Source organism: Alnus glutinosa, chromosome 13 (assembly GCF_958979055.1).
Source record: "Alnus glutinosa chromosome 13, dhAlnGlut1.1, whole genome shotgun sequence".
Classification (NCBI taxonomy): domain Eukaryota; kingdom Viridiplantae; phylum Streptophyta; class Magnoliopsida; order Fagales; family Betulaceae; genus Alnus; species Alnus glutinosa.
This window is the reverse complement of record NC_084898.1, coordinates 5,023,943-5,045,762: the sequence shown is the minus strand read 5'-3', so window position 1 is coordinate 5,045,762 and position 21,820 is coordinate 5,023,943. Positions and strand designations below refer to the sequence as shown.

General features: G+C 35.0%; 2 protein-coding genes across 2 annotated transcripts; both read left to right on the top strand.

Moving 5' to 3' along the window:
- Positions 1–2,554: 2,554 nt before the first annotated feature.
- On the top strand, positions 2,555–5,661 carry LOC133854850 (pentatricopeptide repeat-containing protein At4g13650-like). The gene is made up of 2 exons (XM_062291116.1): positions 2,555–5,288; positions 5,584–5,661. Exon 1 carries the CDS (start codon positions 2,640–2,642, stop codon positions 5,067–5,069), a length of 2,430 nt encoding a protein of 809 aa, XP_062147100.1. The 5' UTR covers positions 2,555–2,639; the 3' UTR covers positions 5,070–5,288; positions 5,584–5,661.
- Positions 5,662–15,562: 9,901 nt separating this feature from the next.
- Positions 15,563–17,334, top strand: LOC133854421 (uncharacterized). Its single transcript, XM_062290622.1, has 6 exons — positions 15,563–16,047; positions 16,132–16,246; positions 16,329–16,410; positions 16,491–16,542; positions 16,680–16,734; positions 16,828–17,334. The coding sequence occupies exons 1-6, from the start codon at positions 15,670–15,672 to the stop codon at positions 17,004–17,006; spliced, it is 861 nt and encodes a 286-aa protein (XP_062146606.1). The 5' UTR covers positions 15,563–15,669; the 3' UTR covers positions 17,007–17,334.
- The last annotated feature ends 4,486 nt before the right edge of the window (positions 17,335–21,820 follow it).

Here is a 21,820-nt window from a genome sequence, read left to right as displayed (position 1 = left end):
AAGTAGGGCCAGGTATCAGTTAAATCGATGACAGTAGAGGCATTTTTCGCACATTGAACTGTTACAATCGGTTAATTAACCGACTTCATACCGGCGGTAACAATTTTTGACTATTTCAGTTAAATCAGTTACATGTCGGTCAGTTAATCGATTAACCATGCACTTTTTATATTGGGTAAAGACTATATTTATGAGCCTAATAAGGTTAAACAATGTCATTTGTCATTTTGATTTCAAATAAAATAAGAAAAAAACCTGATTCGGTTGAATAAGTTTGGTTAACCTCTTAAAAAAAATATTTACCACCTATTGATTCGAACGGATGTCGAAGCAATAACTTTATTTTGCCTACCAGCTTCTAGAAGTCGGTTGGCAGTCGATAATAGTTTGGTGGCGGTCGGGCATTTTGCTCACTCCTACTCAAGAGCAAAAAGGGCCATTAATTAGCTGCCTTTCCAAAGTAGCTTACATGATAAGCTTCTCATTTAAGGTCTGTTTGGGTTTGCGATTTCAAAAAGTGTGATTTAAAATAACGATTTGAAAAAAAAATGATTTTTAAAAGCGTAGTTAAGCGTTTGACAAAATCGCAATTTAGCCTTTAAAATCGTAAATTAGCTTTTAAAATTCTGCGTTTTTAAAAAACCACCATCTTACTTGTGATTTGAAAAATCAGATTTTCTGCGTTTTCAAATCGCAATTTTTAAAAACACAGTTTCTGAACGACTTACGTTCTGCGATTTTTGTTTAAAATCGCACTTATTGTCTACGAAATCGCAATTCCAAACGCACCCTTAATCAACAACTACTAACTATATATATAATCCAAATTGAAAAGAAAAATGGAATTCAATTCATTAAATTAATTGCTTGCCAGGATTTCTTCCATGTCTTATCGTTAATCTCTCTATCACTCTGTGTGTTTTAATCATACTATAAAGGTATAAACCTCCACCGGATAGGCAAACCCTTCGCAAGAGACATGGTCCCAAAAAAAATCTTTGGAAAGGGATGTTTTGGGCTTCGGGTCAACACAAGTGTGACTCCACATTGTTTTAATTGTTAACCTTTTCAAATATGTATTTAATTCTTAATTGTACAGCTTATTAAAATATTAAATTTTTTTTTTTAATATTTTTAATATATCTACGTTTTAGAGTTCAATTAAAATATTATTTGATGTGGCCTAACAAACTTAAATTATACTGTAATGGGTCTCATGGTTTACATTCTCAAGTGCATAGTTTTTGTCATGTCAGTAAAAATTACCATTAATTTTGAATGGACCATTATTAAATTTACTATTTTTTTATTTATTTAATATTTATGCTATAGAGTAAAGACTTGGGCTTGGAAATGACAAATAACACGTCAGAAATGGAAGACAATAATTGGTCGGAAATTGGGCCTTGGGCTCTGCCCTCCCTTGTTTTGTTCAAAACTCTAGAAATAGGGCCTCAGGCCCTCAGTTACTACCCAAATGGTCCAATAAGGGTTATTCACAGAATCACAATGGATTGTCTACATTTATATTTAAAATAATTAATCCAAAGCAACAATTTTTTTTTTTTTTTTGTCTAATAACTTTTAAATACATTCTACGTCTGATTATTTATTATTTCTCTATATTATCTAAAAATATTATTTCTTTTATTTTATTATTCAAATATTTACTTGCTAATTTATCCTTTTCTATGGATTTAAGTTATTATTATTGGAATAGGATCCTCTTCATTTCAAGTGAAATGGGGATAATTATTTTATGACCAATATTAGATTTTATAGGTCTAATGGTGTATATGTTATTATATGGTGAATATATTATCATGTTATTTAAAATTTGTATAACTAAAATATAAATTTAGAGTGCTGATCACAACAACTAAAATATCAAGCCAAAAATGAATTTTTATTTTATTTTTTTCAATTTATATAAATATAGACTTAGAAGCCTCATCTCAAGGATTGAAAGAAACTCGGTATATATTTGGAAACAAACAAAACCAGCAGAATTTTAGTAAAAAAATTGTGATTAATCTCACTTTTTAATAATTCATATGATCAATGTTATCAATGGGCAATCCAAATACCATAGTTATCAATATTAAAATCCAAGCAAGTATAAAATAAATCAATACAAATATTTTGGTAACGGATCGAAAAACTTTTGAAGAAACTTTCAAAAGAGAAATTATTCCGGGGGTTAGCCAACTCCAAAAGAATTCAACTATAGAAGAAAATGTTGTTACAACCAATCTATACTCGCAAGATTTCAACGAGCAGGCGATCCATTTGCCTCCGACCGTAGTAGCTCTAAAACTCTTGTCTTTTTCTATGGAATCTCCTTCGGGAATGAACAATTTCGGTTGCTTCAACTCGAAATTTTTGTGGATGAAAGGTTTTTTTTTGTGCTTTTAATGGTAACAACCAAGAAGATGATCAATTTAAGTTTAAGCTTAAGGTGTTTAAGTTTCTCTTCAAAGTGTATGCAATGACTAAACCATCTCTCATTGAAATTTGTGTCTCAATTGTGAAACTTGGGTTTAAAAATGTAACTTGGCTTCGCGCCTTATTTCTCTTCTATTTGTAAATTTTCCCACAACCCCTCGCTCTGGTAGAAGCAAAAATCACTCCCGCCATGCATGAAGAGACTCAGAGAATCCATCAAAACCCTACTCACCAACGGTCTCTACTCAGAAGCCCTCAAAGCCTCCATAGTCTCTCTTCCCAACCCTTACCTCACAGACCAAACCTACGCCCTCTTCATCAAATCCGGTCACTCCCTCGACCCCTACCTCTCCGCCACTCTCATCTCCCACTTGTCCAAGCTCGGAGATTTCTCTCGCGCTACCAAATTTCTTTTCGACACCCAGAAACCCGATAGTGTCTCCTTCAACGCCCTCATTTCTGGATTCGCCCGGTTTCGCCAACCCAGGCCCGTTTTCGAGCTCTTTCACAGTTTAAGACATCTGGGTCTGAGACCTGATGTGTTTACTTTGAGCTCTTTGGTGAAAGCGTGTGAGAGTTTGGAGGAAAACGAAGCTGCCCATGGGGTTTGTTTGAGAATGGGATTTGGGTCGGCTGCGTATTTGGTGAGTGGGTTTGTTGAGAATTATGCGAGAGCTGGGGATGTTGAAAATGCTGAGAAGTGTTTTGGGGAGTGTTTGGAAGTGGACAGTGTGGTTTGGACAGCAATGGTTTCTGGGTATGTGTGGAATGGGGAATTTGAGAGGAGTAAGGAGGTTTTTGTGGAGATGAGGGGTATGGGTATGGAGCTAAATGAGTTTTGCTTGACTGGGGTGCTTGGTGCATTGTTTGATGTCAGAGAGGGGGAACAAGTTCATGGGATTGGTGTTAAGATGGGTTTGTTATGCGGTGGATCGATCCATTTGAATAATGCAATTATGAGCATGTATTGTAAGCGTGGGAATAAGGTGGCTGCTGTTAGGGTGTTTGATGAAATTGTTCACCCAGATGTTGTGTCTTGGACTGAGCGGATAGGAGCTGCTTGTGATGGTGTGGAAGCTTTTGAATTATTTAAATTTTTGCATTCTGGAGATTTGGGGATGAATGAATATACAATGATCAATATTTTGTCTGCCATCGCTGGCCCTAGGCTGTTGAATTCTGGCAGGCAAGTCCAAGCACTTTGTCAAAAGGCGGGATTTTTGCAGGTGATTTGTGTTAGCAATGCATTGGTATCCATGTATGGGAAGTGTGGTCGAATGGATGCTGCTAGTCGTATTTTTGATGATATGCTTCATCGAGATTCTGTTTCTTGGAATTCTTTGATTGCTGGGTACTCTGAGAATCGATTTGGTGGTCAGGCTCTTGAGGTGCTTTCTAAGATGCGTGATCTTTCAATACAACCAAATGAATATACTCTGGCTAGCATTCTGGAAGTGACTGCCTACCCAGATTCTGTAAAGCAAGCAATGCAAATCCATTCGCATATGATTAAATGTGGCTTCATGTCGGATGATTCTATGGTGTCTTGCTTGATTACAACATATGGGAAATGTGGTAGGGTTGATGAATCAAAAGAAGTATTCTCTGAGATTGAGAAGATCAATGTGGCGCATCTTAATGCAATGGCTAGTACCTTTGTTAACTCCGGGTGTCATGCTGATGCTCTAACATTGTTCCACACCTCAAGAAGGTCATACCTTGAGGTGGACAGCACAATTTTCAGTATTGTCCTTAAAGCTTGCAGTGTTATAACAGATTTGGTACAAGGAAGAGTAGTCCACTCCCTGTGTCTTAAATTTGGAGTTGATCAGGATAGTTTTGTTGAAAGCACTATTATTGACATGTACTGTAAGTGTGGAAGCATAGGTGATGCAGAGAAGGTTTTCAGGATTATATCTAAAGACAATTTGGCTGCTTGGAATGCCATGATAATGGGATATGCTCAACATGGTTGTTTTCATGAAGTTTCCGAGCTTTTTGATAAGATGTGCAAATTTGGTGTAGAACCTGATGAGATAACTTTTCTTGGAGTTCTTACTTCATGCTGTCATGCAGGGCTGGTGAGAGAAGCACATGCTTACTTAAACTCTATGTTTCAACGTCATGGAATAATCCCGCATTTAGAACACTATGCCTGCATGGTTGACCTGCTTGGTCGAGTTGGACTCCTAGAAGATGCAATGAGGACAATAGATCAAATGCCTATTCACCCCGATGCTCATATATGGCAGATTCTTCTGTCAGCCTGCAACGTCCATGGAAATGTTGCTCTGGGAAATTTCGCAGCCAGAAAACTTCTTGAGCTGCAGCCTGGAAATGAATCTGCCTATATTCTTCTATCAAATCTCTATGCTTCTGCTGGTTTGTGGAATGCTGTTGGGAAATTGAGGAAGGAAATGAAAGAAAATGTAATTCGCAAAGAACCTGGTTATAGTTGGATTCAAATTGGAGGATCCATGCATTACCTTTTTGCTGGTGACACATCACATCCTGAGAGTAAAGAAATATATATGGAGCTAATGAGGCTGTATGAGCATATACTAGCGTCACCAGGACTGGAACAAATTGATGTTTTTCTAATGGAAATATTTGCTATGAACTAGAGGAATTCAATTTTGATTTTTACCTCAATTAACTATGTGGGGGGTTTCTGTGTTTCCAGAACTCATCAACTTTTATTACCCTGTCAAATCTAATCAGGTCGGGGTATGAAATCCACTCAATAGTGTATTACATTCGGCTTCAGAAAATTCCTCTGGCCAGCAAAGGGAGGCACTAGTCTAAAAAGGCCATAAATTACGCTGGGCAGCTGTGCATTCAAGGTAACTAACACAACTATGAGATAGAATTCCCCATGAAAATTATAATCAGCCATAAGTTATGGTTGCAAGGTGTTCATGCTTACTTAAAGGTCTGTTATTGTTAACCTACTCGTGTGCTATTTTACTAATCACAAGTTATAGGTTCAACCATTGGTATCTTACTTCCATTACGGATAACATTAACAATTATGAAGTTCTTTCAACTGAAATATATAAATGAACACATTAGACAGTGCTGCATATGAATTAACATTTGTAATACTTATGTGGCTCTTATCTGTCCTCTTTTCGGCAGTGGCATTCTGCTCTTGATATTTTTGCGGAATGCAGTATCAGGAACCTCACTGGCCTTGCTGTCTGACTCTTGGATCAGGTCACTTTACTGAAATTTTTTCTGAAAATTGTGGGTGTGGTCAGTCACTTTGTTATGGTATCTTCTATTGAGCAATGCCTTATAGTTGTGGCGGTTCATCTGGAAGAGTTAAAAAAAAAAAAAAAAAAAAAAAAAAGGAAAAAAAAAAGAAAAAGAAAAAGAAAAAAGAAAAAAGAAATATGCTTGATGGATAAGTTGGGAGTTGGCGTACATGCAAAGACAATATCTAGCTGTACTTGATTCCTTTCGGACCAACTTGAGATTCATTGAATTGATACAATGACCTGGCATTTGACTGATAATTGATTCATGCTTGAATATGGTAGTGGTTATGAGACTATCTGATTGTGAACACGTGTGGGTTGAGGAGAATATGAAAGATCACATTATCTTTGTGTCGGTTTATGGTTATTACTGCAGAAAGTGGATGAGGACAGTAGGTAAATAAGGAATCTATTATGGATGAGGATGTGGTAGAATTAATGTATACATTGTTTAGATTTAGGAAGTCATATTCTTTGACTATTATGTTTATTTCATGGAGCCAGTTTCGTGCCATCTGAAACTGATGTTTATTCTTTGACTATCATGTGGTTGAATTTTTATTTTGATGAATGAGAAACTTTCATTAACAAAACAACTGAACACTTTACAAGGAAAAGCTATAGTAAAACACTAAAGCTTAAAAACCCCTATACAAACAAAATTTATAACCAACAAAACATCCCCCTGCAAAATGAAAATAACCATCTATACCAATGCATTACAAAGAATAACATTTCCATGTGTCTTCCTAAATTTACCTTTGGTAGTAAACCGTATTTTCACTTCCCACTTAATATGTCGTAAAAGCTTTTCTTCAGTCGAAGGATTATTACCAAGCCTCAGAGCATTCCTAGTTCTCCAAATAGTGTAAATGGAAGAACCAAATGCTAACCAGCAAATATAGGCTTTCATAGTTTTTCCCCTCCACTCATTCAAACCCAAAGAAACTACATCATCCCAACAAGTAGGTGGATTCAACACCCCACATAGCCCCATGGCATTGACTTTCCTACAAATTACTTCTCATATTGTTTCAGGCCTATGCATATTGGTTTCATACTTGGTTTTGATTAAATAGTTGTGCTTTTTAGTAGCCCCTTTGATAAAAACTCTGGTAGTGGTAATGGTATGAGATACTAATTTGCGTTGATGTTAGCTTCTGTTGCATAACCTCTGCCAATCGTGAAATCATGCTTGTCCATTTCAACGCTAATATTACCATGGATGTTGCAAACTTCTAAGTAAAATGGATCAGACTAGAAACACACTGTTCCAAGAAGAACGGAAAGAGGGGGAAAAATAAAGTAGAAGAAGAAATTCGTAAGTACATTAAGAGCTAATCATCAAGGATCATACAGTGTCTGACATGGATCGATACTTTCTAGTTTCTATTGTTTCAGGTCTCCCTCCTATAGGTTTCCCTGCTGGAGTGTTGGCGATCTGAAGAGGCTTTAGAGAGCAAAGAGACTATCGAATGGAAAGCATGTGCTGCTATCCTTGACTTTATCTGCCCCCTTTTTGGAAAAGGCTTTTTGCCTCCCAAACTTTTGGTGATTGCAGTAGCGGGAACATTACTGGCCCTGTTGCTCATTGTGTAAACAAAGGTGATTCCTCCTACTTCCTTGAAGATATTCTTGTTTGAGGAATCTGGGTATGATCCAATTGCATTTGTGATCAAGTTTATATAGCACAACATCTACCCACTATAACACCAGCGTCTGGGGTGATTGATCTGGGTGAATGAAGCTAGAAACAGCCTTTGTAGACTGGTGGGGCCTGGGGTGCATGCCAGCAAGATTGTCTGGCTGTACAAGATTCCTTTCAGCTCAGCCCGAGACAACTTGAAATCCATAGTATGATTTGATGACTGATTGACTATAAATGTAATCCTTAGTTTATTGTGCACGATGGTTCTGAACCTGTCTGATCATACACACGTGTGGGTTCAAGACATATTTTGGAGCTCCCTCCCTCCCTTGTCGACCTTGGGGCTGGTTTCTGGATTTCTTTAGTCAATAAGGTGGTTTCTGGATTTCTTTAGTCAATAAGGTGGTTTTGGATTTCTTTAGTCAATAAGGTGGTTTTGGATTTCTTTACTCAACAACATGAATCCATGGATGCACTTAACTTTTCTGCTGTGTGTTTGCCAAAAGATTCCCAAGACCTAGAGCTCTACTCTATTTTAGCTCTTTTATTTATTTTATTTTTTTTATAAGCTACTCTATTGAAGCTATATATAAATTATACACACATTACCGCTGGCGTGCCTCCCAGGCTCCAAACATCACCCCCACCCCCCCACCCCCGCCGGGACCTGCTGATAGTGTGATTATGTCCCAATTGTATACTCTTCATAGGATAGGTGCAACCAAATTAGTTGTGGGCTACGACTCAAATCAAATCAAAGCAATTTGTGATTCAAATTTTAGGGGGAATTTACTCTTTTAAGGTTTATTTACAAAGATTGTATGCAAGACACTTATCATATTCATATAAAAGCCGATTTTTCCTTATAATGGCATAGAATGGTGACACGTGGTATGAACTCATACTTTTTAGTGACTAAACCGGTCTTTTAAGTATTGAACCAGTCTTTTAAATAAAATTGAATCGGTCTATTTAATATATCTTTCTCTCTCTCTCTCTCTCTCTCTCTCTCTCTCAATTAATGATACAGGTAGGAGTCTTTTGTGGAGACAGATATTTCTTTAAGTATTTTATATTTTTGGTTGAAATCTAAATATGTTTCCATTTTGTTTGTGAAATTTTTGGTTGAGCAATTCTTCATTTGATTTTTTTTTTTTTTTTCATTTGCTTTTTCGAATGTTCAAAATTATATAGGATTGAAATATAATAGGTATCATATCGAAAATATAAAAAATTCCTAATTTTATATTTTATACTTTAATTTGATAATCAAAATCATGGTTTTCTTCTTGCTATTTTTCTTCTTCTTATTTATTGTCATTCTAAACTAAACATGTGGGAACAAAGATTTTAACATGTTTTAATTTATACGGATTAAACTAAAAATAAGGGTCTTATGTTTTAATTCATTTGAATGTTTTATGGGATATTTGTTTTTCTTTTATGTGATTTACACGATTTTCACTTATTTTTTGGAAGTGTTATTCTGCTTTTGAAAGCAAAAAAATGCAAAATTTTATTTAATTATTGTGCACAAAAGGAATAGAATTGCTTTTAAAACATTAAATAGTTAATTAAACATTAAATTTGAAATGCTTTTCTTTTTCTTTTTTATTATTTTTTTTTTTAATGTTTAGAATTATATAGATTTTATTTTTATTGAAACATAGTATGTACGTATCACACTAACAATATCATAGATTCCTACTATTAATGCTTGATAACCAAAATGTTTTTCTCTTGCTAATTTTTTTTTTTCTTTACACTTCTTTCAATTTTAAACTATACATATGAGAATATTTTAAATGTTTTAATTTATGTGGATTAAAACTAAAATTATGGTTCTTTTGATAGTAAAATTTTATGTTATTTATATATTCATGCAATGTTCTTTGTGTAATGGAGAATTATGACACGTGGCGTGAACCCATAATTTTTAAACACTAAATCGGTTTTTTAAGTTAAAAAAAACCGGTGAATTTTAAATGTTGAACTGGTTTTGTCATGATTTTAATAAATTTATTGTATTTTAATGAAAAAGATCATGGGTGTTAAATCTTCGTGAGACCAAAATAAGAACTTTTTCACATTATATCATTAAATGTCATTATTGCCGCATTAAGTTGTGAGATTTTTTTTTTAAAAAAAATTAAAATTAAAAACATGCATTAATTCTACGTGGTCAGATTTTTTTTTTATTATTATTTTTCCTCCAAAATTTTATTTCAAAATTTTTTCTTATATGGGATTTTATTAAGTTCAAAATTATAACAATATTATAATTGTTTCAAAATTTACTACTCCAAAATTATAGAGAGACAATTTAAAACTAAGAACGTACTACATTAAGCACCCATAATTGACCATATAGATATTGCATACATTAATTCTAAAGAAACCGTAAAAGTAAGTTGAAAAGTCATATTATTCTCTTAGATTGATTATTTATACATCTCTCTCTCTTTAGGGTTTGAAACATATTGAATTCTGAAATCAAGAACGAGCATTCAACAACGACATTCAAGAGAAGAACAGATTGTTGAAGTACACAATTTTTTTTTTTTTGGTTTTGTGGAGGTTGAAGGACTTTGTGTTTTATGCATTTTTATAATTAGAATCTAGATATTCTTCTTGCTATTTTTTTTTCTTATACTTTCCGTTTTCAACCATGTCTACCTATGGGAATAAATTTTCATAAAAAATATTTATTTTTCTCTGTATTTTTTTCCTCCTAATGTTCATAATTATTTGCATTGTATTTATATTGAAATATAATAAGTATCACACAGAGATTCATACTAATTTTGGATTAATGCTTTGATATTTAGATTAAATTATGTATTCTTCTTGATATATATATATATATATATATATTTTTTTTTTTTTCTTTATACTTTTCATTGTAAACCATGTATACCTATGGGAACAAAGATTTAAACATGTTTTAATATATATGGATTAAACTAAGATAAAGACTCTTATGTTTTTTTTTTTTTTTTTTTTAATTTTTTTTATGTGATTTATTATATTTTTGGCCATTTTTTAAGAGTGTTTTTATGCTTGTGAAAGCAAAACAATGCAAAAATTTATTTGATTGTTGTGCATAAAAGGAATATAAATACTTTTGAAACACCAAAGAGATATTAAGCATTGAACATGATGTGAGGATTTATTTGATTGCGTTAAATATTTAATGACAGATTTTGTATTCGTAAAAAAATATTTTGTTTAGTTTGTTCAGTATTTTTTAAATGTTCATAATTACTTGGGTTTTATTTGTATTTAAATATAATAGGTATCACACTAATAATATCATAGATTCTTACTAATTTTTTTTATTAATGCTTTGATAATTAGATTAAACCATGATTTCTTCTTGCTATTTTTTTTTTTCCTTTATATTTCTTTTTCGTTATAAACTATTCATATGGGCACAAAAATTTTAACATGCTTTAATTTATATGGATTAAACTAAAATTAAGTGTCTTATTTTTTAGTTCATTTGAATGTGTTATGGAATATTTTTGTTTTTGTTTGTATAATTTACTCAATTTTCAGCCATTTTGTTTAGTATGCTACGTATTATTTATTTATTTATTTTATAATGTTCAGAATTATATCAGTTTTATTTGTATCGAAATGTAATATGTATCAGACTAATAATATTATAGACTCCTGCTAACAACATTATTAGCTCATATAGGCAAGGGTGGAATTTACCTTTTGTAGTAAACAGTATTTTCACTTCCCACTTAATACGTCGTAAAAGCTTTTCTTCAGTCGAAGGGTTATTATCAAGCCTTAGTATTCCTAGTTCTCCAAATATTGTAAATGGAAGAATCAAATACTAACCTACAAATATAGGCTTTCATACTTTTTTCCCTCCACTCATTCGAACCCAAAGAAGCTACATCATCCCAACAAGAAGGTGGATTCAACACACCACATAGCCCCATGGCATTGACTTTCCTACAAATTACATCTCATATTGTTTCAGGCCTATGCATGTTGGTTTCATACTTGGTTTTGATTAAATAGTTGTGCTTTTTAGTAGCCCCTTTGATAAAAACTCTGGTAGTGGTAATGGTATGACATGCTAATTTGCGTTGATGTTAGCTTCTGTTGCATAACCTCTGCCAATCGTGAAATCATGCTTGTCCGTTTCAACGATAATATTACCATGGATGTTGCAAACTTCTAAGTAAAATGGATCTGACTAGAAACACACTGTTCAAAGAAGAACGGAAAGAGGGGGAAAAATAAAGTAGAAGAAGAAATTCGTTAAGTAAGTACATTAAGAGCTAATCATCAAGGATCATACAGTGTCTGACATGGATCAATACTTTCTACTGTTTCAGGTCTCCCTCCTATAAGTTTTCCTGCTGGAGTGTTGGCGATCTGTAGAGGCTTTAGAGAGCACAGAGGCTATCGAATGGAAAGCATGTGCTGCTATCCTTGACTTTATCTGCCCCCTTTTTGGTAGAGGCTTTTCGCCTCCCAAACTTTTGGTGATTGCAGTAGCGGGAACATTACTGGCCCTGTTGCTCATTGTGTAAACAAAGGTGATTTCTCCTTCTTCCTTGAAGATATTCTTGTTTGATAAATCTGGGTATGATCCAATTGCATTGGTGATCAAGTTTATATAGCACAACATCTATCCACTAGTAACACCAGTGTCTGGGGGTGATTGATCTGGGTCAATGAAGCTAGAAACAGCCTTTGCAGACTGGTGGGGGTTGGGGTGCATGCCAGCCAGATTGTCTGGCTGTACAAGATTCCTTTCAGCTCAGCCCGAGACAACTTGAAATCCATAGTATAATTTGATTACTGATTGACTATAAATGTAATCCATAGTTTATTGTGCACGATGGTTCTGAACCTTTCTGATCATACACACGTGTGGGTTCAAGACATATCTAGGAGCTCCCTCCCTTGTCGACCTTGGGCCTGGTTTCTGGATTTCTTTAGTCAATAAGGTGGAGTACAGGAGGATGCAGAATCGTATATTAATGGTGAGGATTTAGTGATTTGTTTTTTTGTTATTTTAACATAATAATGATATTTAATAGACTGCCATACGACTGAGATGACATGAAAGTGCTAATCCAAGAATTGATTTTTATTACCACGTCATCCTAATTGTATGACAATTGTATAACGGTCTACTAAATAACATTACTCTCTTTTATAGACATAATTTGTTAGTTTAATCCAATTTGAGCGGGTTTCAGGAAGCAAAGCTCATATTTATGTATGTTTTTAATGACTGTCCTTATCTTCAGGGAGATCTCATTGGTAATCTCAATGCCACTGGTCAAGCCAAGTTGCTCAATTATATGTATATTTCATGCTGGATCACATGGTCGACTGGTTTGTCCACTGATTGTGATGCTGTTATATAAAATTTGCTTGTTTTTGGCTCATTCGCCCTGGAAACCAATACTACTTCTAAAACAGAAGCAGGGAAGCAGGGATTCATCTTTGACACTTCTGAGTCCTGCCCACTCTTGCCATGTGCTACTGTATCGTTTGCTTGAGAACAGATACAGAGACTCATGCTTAGGGCATGTTTGATAGTGGTTTTGAAATGTTCTGGTCTACGTTTGAAATATGTTTTGTATTTGGAGAAACTTCACTTACCTTTCCTAAATTAAAACGACTTTTTCAATGCGACTTCCAAACTTAAAAAATTTGCAATGTGAGTGTCCGATGTGTTAGCCCTTTCAATCATCCCATCTGCTAGGATATTTTTGTTACATCTTAATGGAATGAACAAAAATACCAAAATACCATGTTTATAAAATAAAAAAAAAATTAAAAAAAACTGAAAAAAAAAAAAAAAAAAAACACATACCCAAGGCCATGGGTCATCTTTTTTCATATCAGGTTTTTTTTTTTTTTTTTTTTTTTTTTTTTTTTTTTTGGGGTGAATTTTTTAATCAAGGGTATATTTGTATTTTTATAAATTTTACAAAAATATAAGAGCATCTCAATTATTAGCTGTTTGAGTTAACGAAATATCCTAATAGTAGAGGGTTCATCAAAAAGGGCTAACGATGGAAATCAATATTGCAAATTTTTAAAATTTGAGGATGATATTCAAAAAGTTGTCATAAGTTAGGGTGTACGTGTTTTTCAATCGTATTTTGAATGGTTTATTAATGATTTTGGGGAAAAAAAAGTATGTTTTTTGTTTTCAAAACACAATTAATTATTTATGTTTATCATAAATAATAAAAGATTCTTGTAGGCCTCAAGATAAACATTTAACAATCTTAACTCATGTTTACAAGTGCATGGGCAGCCATCCAAATAATACTTGGAATTGTTTTTGGTCAGAGTCAACAACATGAATCTATGGATGCACTTAAACTTTTCTGCTGTGTTTGCCAACAGATTCCCAAGCCCTAGAGCTCTACTCTATTGTAGCACTTTTATTTATTTATTTATTTTATTTTTTTTATAAGCTACTCTATTGAAGCTATATATATATATATATATAAAATTTATACACACATGTGACACATTACAGCTGGCGTGCCTCCCAACACCCCCCACCCGCCTGCTGATAGTGTGATTATGTTCCAATTGTATACTCTCCAAAGGATTGGTGCAACCAAATAAGTTGTGGGCTAAGACTCAAATCAAATCAAAGCAATTTAATTTTAGGGAGAATTTACTCTTTTAAGGGTTTATTTACAAAGATTGAACATAAGTCATGCAAGACATTTATGATTGTAACATATCATCACGTTTAGCAGTTAATGTTTGTGTAACCTACTCTATTTTATAAGTAGGCCATTTTGTGACTCGAACTTAGGATGTGGTGCAAGAGAAGGGTGCCAACGAGCTTATATACATATGATTAAGATTGCATTTAAGCTATGTAAGATTCTTATGATCGTAATATCGTACGGTTTGAAAAAAATAGTGATTTTGTAATGCAGTTAATAAAAATATGTTTTTTAAAAACATAATTAAGTATATAGTAAAATTACAGTTCGATCTTTAATATCCTTCATTTCAAATGCACTTTTAAATGGAACACGTTATGCAATTTTATTTAAATATATGTTTAACTTGCGAAATCGTTGGGCAAACACACCACAACCAGCATGTATTTCTTAGCTTCTTTCTTCTCCTTCTCCTTCTTCTTTCTTTCTTTCTTTTTTTCTTTTTTTCTTTTTTCTCTTTTATTTTTTATTTTTTATTTTTCAAATAGTTTCCAAGTCTATCCCAGAATTATTATTATTATTTTTTTTCTTTTTACAAAATTTCATATTTAACAGCGAATTTGGAAAAGCAAGGCAGAAAATGAAAGAATGCAACCAATGCCCCCTTTAGGACTTGGCCAAACTTTCATATATTCTTTTCTTTACCTGAAAATTTTAGCCGATAATTCCAAGAATCGAGGTATCAATGTTAGAAAAATTCTGTACTTAGTATTCATCCCAAAAAAAAAAAAAAAAAAAAAAAAAAAAAGAAGAAGAAGAAGAGAAAGAAAAACAAAGGGGAAAAAAAAATCTAATTACTCATTTTTTGGTGCGATTCAAGTAACACAATTTTCTAGTTATGTAACTTGATGAGAGCTCAATACCTACGGCAAAAGGATCGACATCCCTTGCAATCTCATATTTAAAGTGCAAGAAATTGTAGGGAGTTGTAAGGGAAAATGATTTTCAGGAGACAGTTTTCTGTCCCCTGACAGTTTCTTTTTAATTAAAAAATGAAATATAATTTAAAAGTGTCATCTGATGTCAAAATATAGAATGACAAAATTGTCATTTTACATTTTTTTTTTTTGGACATTTGCCCATATGTTTATTTGAACTGGAAATGAACCGGAGAGGATTCGAATTCAAAATACAAGAGATTGTAGGTTGTTCGGGCATGGAGCCCTCTCACAAACCCATTTCCGATTGCAGGGAACAAGAAGAATTGTTGAGATCCTCAAGTATTCCCGATCCTGCTAATAGTAACGTTGTCATTTATATCGCCTTTATGCTATTCTTAGCTGTGATGTCCTCCTGCAAAGGGAGTCACCATTTTGCCAAAAGAGCAAATTCTTAGATTTCACAGCAAGGAACAAAACATAGGAAAGCTTCAACAAAGGAAACCAAAAAATCCTTCTAAATAGAGATTCCTTGTTAAACTGAGGAAAAAGATGTATCGTTATTCTTTGCTCTATTCTGTCACTCTGCAACATGTATTAATCCTCCTTTCCTCCCTAATTTCTCTCTATCATCACCCTGTGCTACTCCATTCTAATGCTTTCATAACAAAATTGCCCGGCCGGTCTCATCCTTTCGGAGGGTAATGGCTGCTGCTGTCAATTTCTCCGGCCAGGCCCCACGGCCACATATGTGCTCCAAAGCAGTGGCAAGGCACCCCCCTGGCATCTTGCCCTGCAAAGAAACTTGTCAACTTAAGAACAACGGCTTGAGAACACTGCAGCATGGCCTTCATGTTGGAAGGAAGGCAGAAAGTAGACTGTTCAGTGACCGATCACCCGTTATCGTTATGTCAGCAAATAGTCATTCAATTTTCAAGTCAAATTCATCATCTCCATCAGACACAATCAACCAATTTTACACAAGCATCAATGAGAAGAACTTGAAGCAACTAAGTGAATTCATATCAGAAGACTGTTATATTGAGGACTGCTCCTTTCCTCAACCATTCCATGGAAAAAAGGTCTCATCTTCTAACTATTCTTCTTAACTAGCATTGAATAATCATTTTTGTTACCTTAACAGGGCTTAAAATGAACTGCTGCAGGATATTATGCATTTTTATGAACAACTTACTGCATCCATGGGTCAGAATGTGAAGTTCAGCATTGGACATGTTTGTGAAGGAGATGAATTTACAGCTGGAGTAAAATGGCACTTGGGTAATTCCCATTTTATTGTTTCATCTACTTGAGTCTATACAAAATAATTCGTGACTGATGGCTTTCTTCTATGATATGGTAGAATGGAAACAAACAGAGATCCCCTTCACCAGAGGCTGCAGCTTCTTTGAGTGCTCAACAGAAGGAGAAAGAATAACCATCAAGTATAGCAAAAATCCTATTCAATACTTAGCCTTTCAATTGCACCGAGATCATTTTCTCACAAATTGATATTTCTCTGCAGGAAAGCGCAAGTTGTTATTGAATCACCAATCAAACCAGGAATCTTTGCTCTGGTAATTCTGCAAACCATACTTCTCAGAAAAAAAAAAAAAAACCTCCCAAGTGTTTGACAATATTGTGAACATCAATGACTATATATGTTTTGAACCTTGGATTTTATTAATCATGGGACTTCCATCATTAAATTCAGATTCTGTTCAAGACAGTGACATCACTATTTGATGATTTCCCAAGGATCACTGAATGTATGTTAAACTTTCACTAACTTTCCAAAACTTCAGTTTATCATAAGCATCATATCCTCATTATGACACACTATTGATACATGTCTACTGCAGGGTTCCTAAAGAGTCCCCATGTCATATTTCAATTTATAATGAAGATTTACAACATGCTTGTGGCGCCTTTTTTCAATCCAATACTAACAGGCTACATAAATATTGGGAATGTCATGACTCGGTTTCTTTTCTTCACATTTAACATTCTGCGCTACATTTCTAAAATCTTCTTTAAGTAGAGAACATTGAAAATAAAAGTTCCATTTCCCCGTCAAGGCTAGCAGTAAAGGAGTGGCTTCAGATTACCTGTCAGTCATCATTGCCGTCACGACTAGACCACGTATCAAACAATGAGAGAGCGACCAATGGTCCAAGAACAGGTGGCAGTCGCGGTGGCCTGCTTAAGGCAACAATAGGATCATTCTTTTCTTTTGTAACTGGCCCTTCTTCCCCAGGATTATTGTTCCCTTGTTTCTTTGGTGTTGAAGTGGCCACAGCACCTGATTCAATAACATATTATTGTAAGATAAAAGGAAATTTATTAATTTAAAATACAATTGCAATCTTAAGGGCATCAAAGGATGGGTATGTAATTACCCCATGATCTTGCCATAGGGAAGATTTGTTTGAATTTGTACTTTGCAGGCGAAAACACAGCTGTTCCACGCATGTAGGCTCTAGTTATTATTGGGTGCCTCTTTAGCAAGAAACACTTAAACTAAGAAACCAGCAATCCTACAAAGTGGAAACATGGTAAAAGATGCATCAAGAATCATCATCATTTGGGCAAGAATCTAATCCAAATACCAATCTAAATGAAGCAAAATATAATCATGATAGCGAAGTCTAGGCAGCAATAACATTGATTGATCTTCCTAAGATGTACATTTGTGTTTGTTTGTTAAGGAAATGTTTTGAATTTGAGATCCTTCCCCCTTGAAAGTTACCAAGAACTTCGTTGCCACTAGTGACCAACACAAATTATCAATAACTCTTGTTTTGATATAACATAGAAACAATGAATCAACCTTCTTAAAGCCTATCTATTGAAGCTCAATTATGTCTTTTCAATAAGTACCTAAATAAGATCATGATATAACTTCGTCACCACTTATCTCAAAAAGTTGTGCCAAAAAAAAAAAAAATGAATTTAATCATTTAATTAATATTCTAATACTCTCCCCTACATGCAGATTCAGATTTTCCCTCCACATGTGAAACCTAACATGTAAAATATTTAACTAAAATGGATAAGCTGACAAACCAAGGTTTGAATTCAAGACTTTTTTTTTTTTTTGCAAGGTATCTTGTTTCACCTATAGCCAAATAGTACCTCGAAATATGCTGGCCCATCCCCAACGCCACTTTAGGAGCGAGGCCTTCAATACGGAATATACCCAGGTGACTGGCCCCAAGAGGAGATAGCACCCATGTGGACTCGAACCTGGGATCAGGAGAAATGCCCTACCGCCCCAAGATTTTAGACTTTCTTTTTTGATGCTACGTTAAACTGGAAATGGTGAATTTAATTTACTCCTGAATTATATCAGTTATGACCTTAATCATCCATGGTTACACACATGCATACTTTAACATAGAAATCACGCTTCAAATTCTTCCTTAATGCACCCCAGATCAAATTTTCAACCCCATCTTAACTACAACAAATTAAGCCAAAAACTAATGAACAAAGATTTTCTGCAAATTGGGTCGAAGAAAACTAAAAAATGTATATGAAAAATGAAAATCACGTGAATGAGAGAAACAGAGCGAGATTAACAACAGTACCTGCTATGGCTCCACTTCGCTTTCTGAGCAGCCGGCGTAAGAGACCGACCACTTTGGGAGGTTCCATGTTATGTGGAGAGCCGAAGAACGTTCGGGAATTTTCAGGTTTCTTACGTGGCAAACTCTGCGACGGTCTTTTTGGTTTTTTAGGCTGTTTGGTCCCACCACTAGAACTGATCTCTGGCCCTTGGGACTTGTTAATCCGACGGTCAGAACTGTTTGGACTGATTCTGCAAACCCTTGGCCCAGCCCGTTGATTGGTCTACTATTTGAACCGAGGCCCAGTAATGATATCCACCATGACTTGCAGTTTTTGTGGCAGATAAACTCTTAGATAAATGTTTATGCATGCAGCTTTCTTTACAACTTGACACGTGTCAGCTAATGATTAGAGTGTTAATCTTTTAGAAAATGTTATTTACACATATGGGCACAACAGTCCCTCACATCGAAGTGGGCCCCACACTGGGACCCACCCTTATGTGACATTGTTCCAATAACATATTGGCACATGTCAACAAATTATAAATTTAAGGGGTAATTACATTTTCCCCCCATGAACTATCAAAAACTGCGCGATGCCCCAATGAACTACTAACTCGACCAAAATAGAGTATTCAACTACCAAAGACAACCATTTTTCCCCCTTCCGTCAGTTAGAGGGGTTAAAAGAAACAGTCAACGGGTCATGTGCCGTTTTACATGGGGGCATGTTGGAAGATAGTGATAGTTCATGGGGGGAAAGAGGAAGACGGTGGTAGTTCATGGGGGGGAAAGAGGAAGAAAATGAGGATAAAACGGCGTGTGACGGTCACGTGACCCGTTGACCATTTGTTTTAACCCCTTTGACTGACGGATGGAGGGAAAATGGTTGTCTTTGGTAGTTGAATGCTCTATTTTGGTCGAGTTGGTAGTTCATGGGGGCATCGCGCATTTTTTGGTAGTTCATAGGGGAAAATGTAATTACCCCTAAGTTTAATATTTAATTAATATTTTAACACCACAAGTTAATGAGTTTTTTGTTACCCAAGTTAAAACAATTTGAAATGTTGAAATGTGATTTGATGGACAAAAAGTAAAATAAAATAAAAAATACTAAAATTAAAACTAAAAAGAAATTTGCGATTTTATTTAAAGTTTAGTTACAAACTATTGGGAAAATTATTATTCTCAAAGCTAAGTGGGCCCATGGCCGAACCGGGGGCCCATCTGATCATAATGGACCAGCTAGACCCGCTCATTCACAAAGGCCTTAGATGCTTACCGAAGAAATCTTACTACTGGGTTCTCTTGGAGTACTAGCATCTCAGAATCACATCATCTCGAATATGCTAGAAGAATAGATTGAAGGCCCAAATTCACTTGGTTCTAGGAACGACTTTCCTGGGATCACCATGAAGCAACATGAATGAACCATATTGAAATGCTTGAAGATAATGACTGGGATTTATGGGATAAGGTTTGATCTCATAAATCCCTAACATGACGCAGAAGGACTCTATCCTGGACTTTCCCAGATAGACTATTATCTGCAGAAGAACCCTATCTTGGGTTTTTCGGGATAAACTCTTATCCCATAAAATATGGGATAAGAAACTTAATATCTATCTATAATCAGCTGGAATGGAATGTCCTACTCGAACTGCAAGAACTCTTAGGAAAATAAGTTTGATCCCATGCAATCTAGGGATCAGACTCCCAATTGAATTACATCAGAACACTCCAGTAGTCTCAGAACTGGGTGCCTATAAATAGGCTGCTCTTGCTATGGGTGTACAAGCGATGCGGTTATTAACCGGAAATAACCGGTAACCGCCAACAACCTTTAACCGAAAAAACCGAGAAACCGAAAAACTGGAAATAACTGCAACCAGATAACCGGGTACCCGGTTGCGGTTACCGGTTATAGTATTTTAAAAAACTCCAGTAGTCTCATTTCTGGGACTGTTCCATTTGCTCATCCATTGGGAAAATCCATCAAACAAGGGAACATCAAAGCACCCAATGCAAAAAAAAAAAAAAAATCGAAGCCTTCGTGGCTAAGTATTGGATTAAAAAAAAATGAAAACATTTACTAATATATAAAACCCGGTTACCCGGTTAATAACTAGGTTAAAATAACCGGATAACCTGCAGTTGGTAAAAACTGCAACCGGTAGGCCGGTTGTGATTGCGGTTATTGAAATAGGAATAACTGGGGACCCCAGTTGCGGTTACGGTTAATAACCGCTACCGGTTGTGCACCCCTAGCTGCTGCCCCAGTGTATAAAATTACGCTATAATCTCTGAGTTTAATCTGCGCATTGGAGTGGGGTCAGTTGGCACTCCCGACGAGCTATTTATTATTTTGCAGATCTTGAAGAAGGCGAATTTCCATTCGACACGTCACCATACCGAAAACTGTACCAACACAAACTATTAGACGTTTAATAAGAAAGAAAAATTGTTGAGTTATACCTACCCAATAAAGGATTTAGCTTTGGTGCCGGGAAAAAAGTTTAGCACATGTGTTGTAGATTTTTCAAGAGTTCAAATTTAATTTCAATTTCTCTTATATCAGGTTTTAGTTCACCACATCATATTCTAAGTTCCTATTGCCAAAATACCTGAAAATCAAAATTGTGACGTAGCGAAAGGGATAGGAGTAATTGAAAGGCTATATGTTTTCAAATCACACAGAATCAACACACATTGATAGGAGACTGAAACTAGCTTGTAATCAATTTTAAAAGTGCATGCCTTATTCTTGCAGACACAATAACTTATAATAGTCACCAAACAACTAATAAAGTCAATCAAAATCTCCCTAATTATGCAACAAAATCAAAGAAAGGAAAAATTACAATAGCCATGAAAAGTATACTGCTTGAAATCCGTCTAAATCTGGAGGGGAAATCGAATTGTGAATTAAGATTACCAAAATCAGAAAATATGCGAAAACAGGCTTGCAGCACACGCGGCGCTAAGCTAGTGGTATCTAGCGGATTTCAAACGGTTTAATCTGTGACTGAACTGTTTGAGCAGACTTCGAGCGGAGCATATATATTGCCTTGACTCCGCTCGAGCAGATTTCGAACAGTTCATCCCGTCACTCTATTTGTCCTACATCAAAATAGCCATCTTCTAGCTAGTGGGTGTGAAGCTTAATTTGTTTTCTCATTGCCTGTTTGAGATTGGTGTGAATAAATTAGAGATCACTGAGTTTGAAGTACACATGCATGTTGATCATGATCTTTCTCTTTTCCTTTAAATTGTCTCAATCCTG

Excerpts from the sequence above, each read along its gene's own strand:
- LOC133854421 (XM_062290622.1), top strand. The coding sequence starts at position 15,670 with ATGGCTGCTGCTGTCAATTTCTCCGGCCAGGCCCCACGGCCACATATG. Across the intron at positions 16,048-16,131 it reads AACCATTCCATGGAAAAAAG|GATATTATGCATTTTTATGA; the intron begins GTCTCATCTTCT and ends GAACTGCTGCAG. Across the intron at positions 16,247-16,328 it reads TGGAGTAAAATGGCACTTGG|AATGGAAACAAACAGAGATC; the intron begins GTAATTCCCATT and ends ATGATATGGTAG.
- LOC133854850 (XM_062291116.1), top strand. The coding sequence starts at position 2,640 with ATGAAGAGACTCAGAGAATCCATCAAAACCCTACTCACCAACGGTCTC.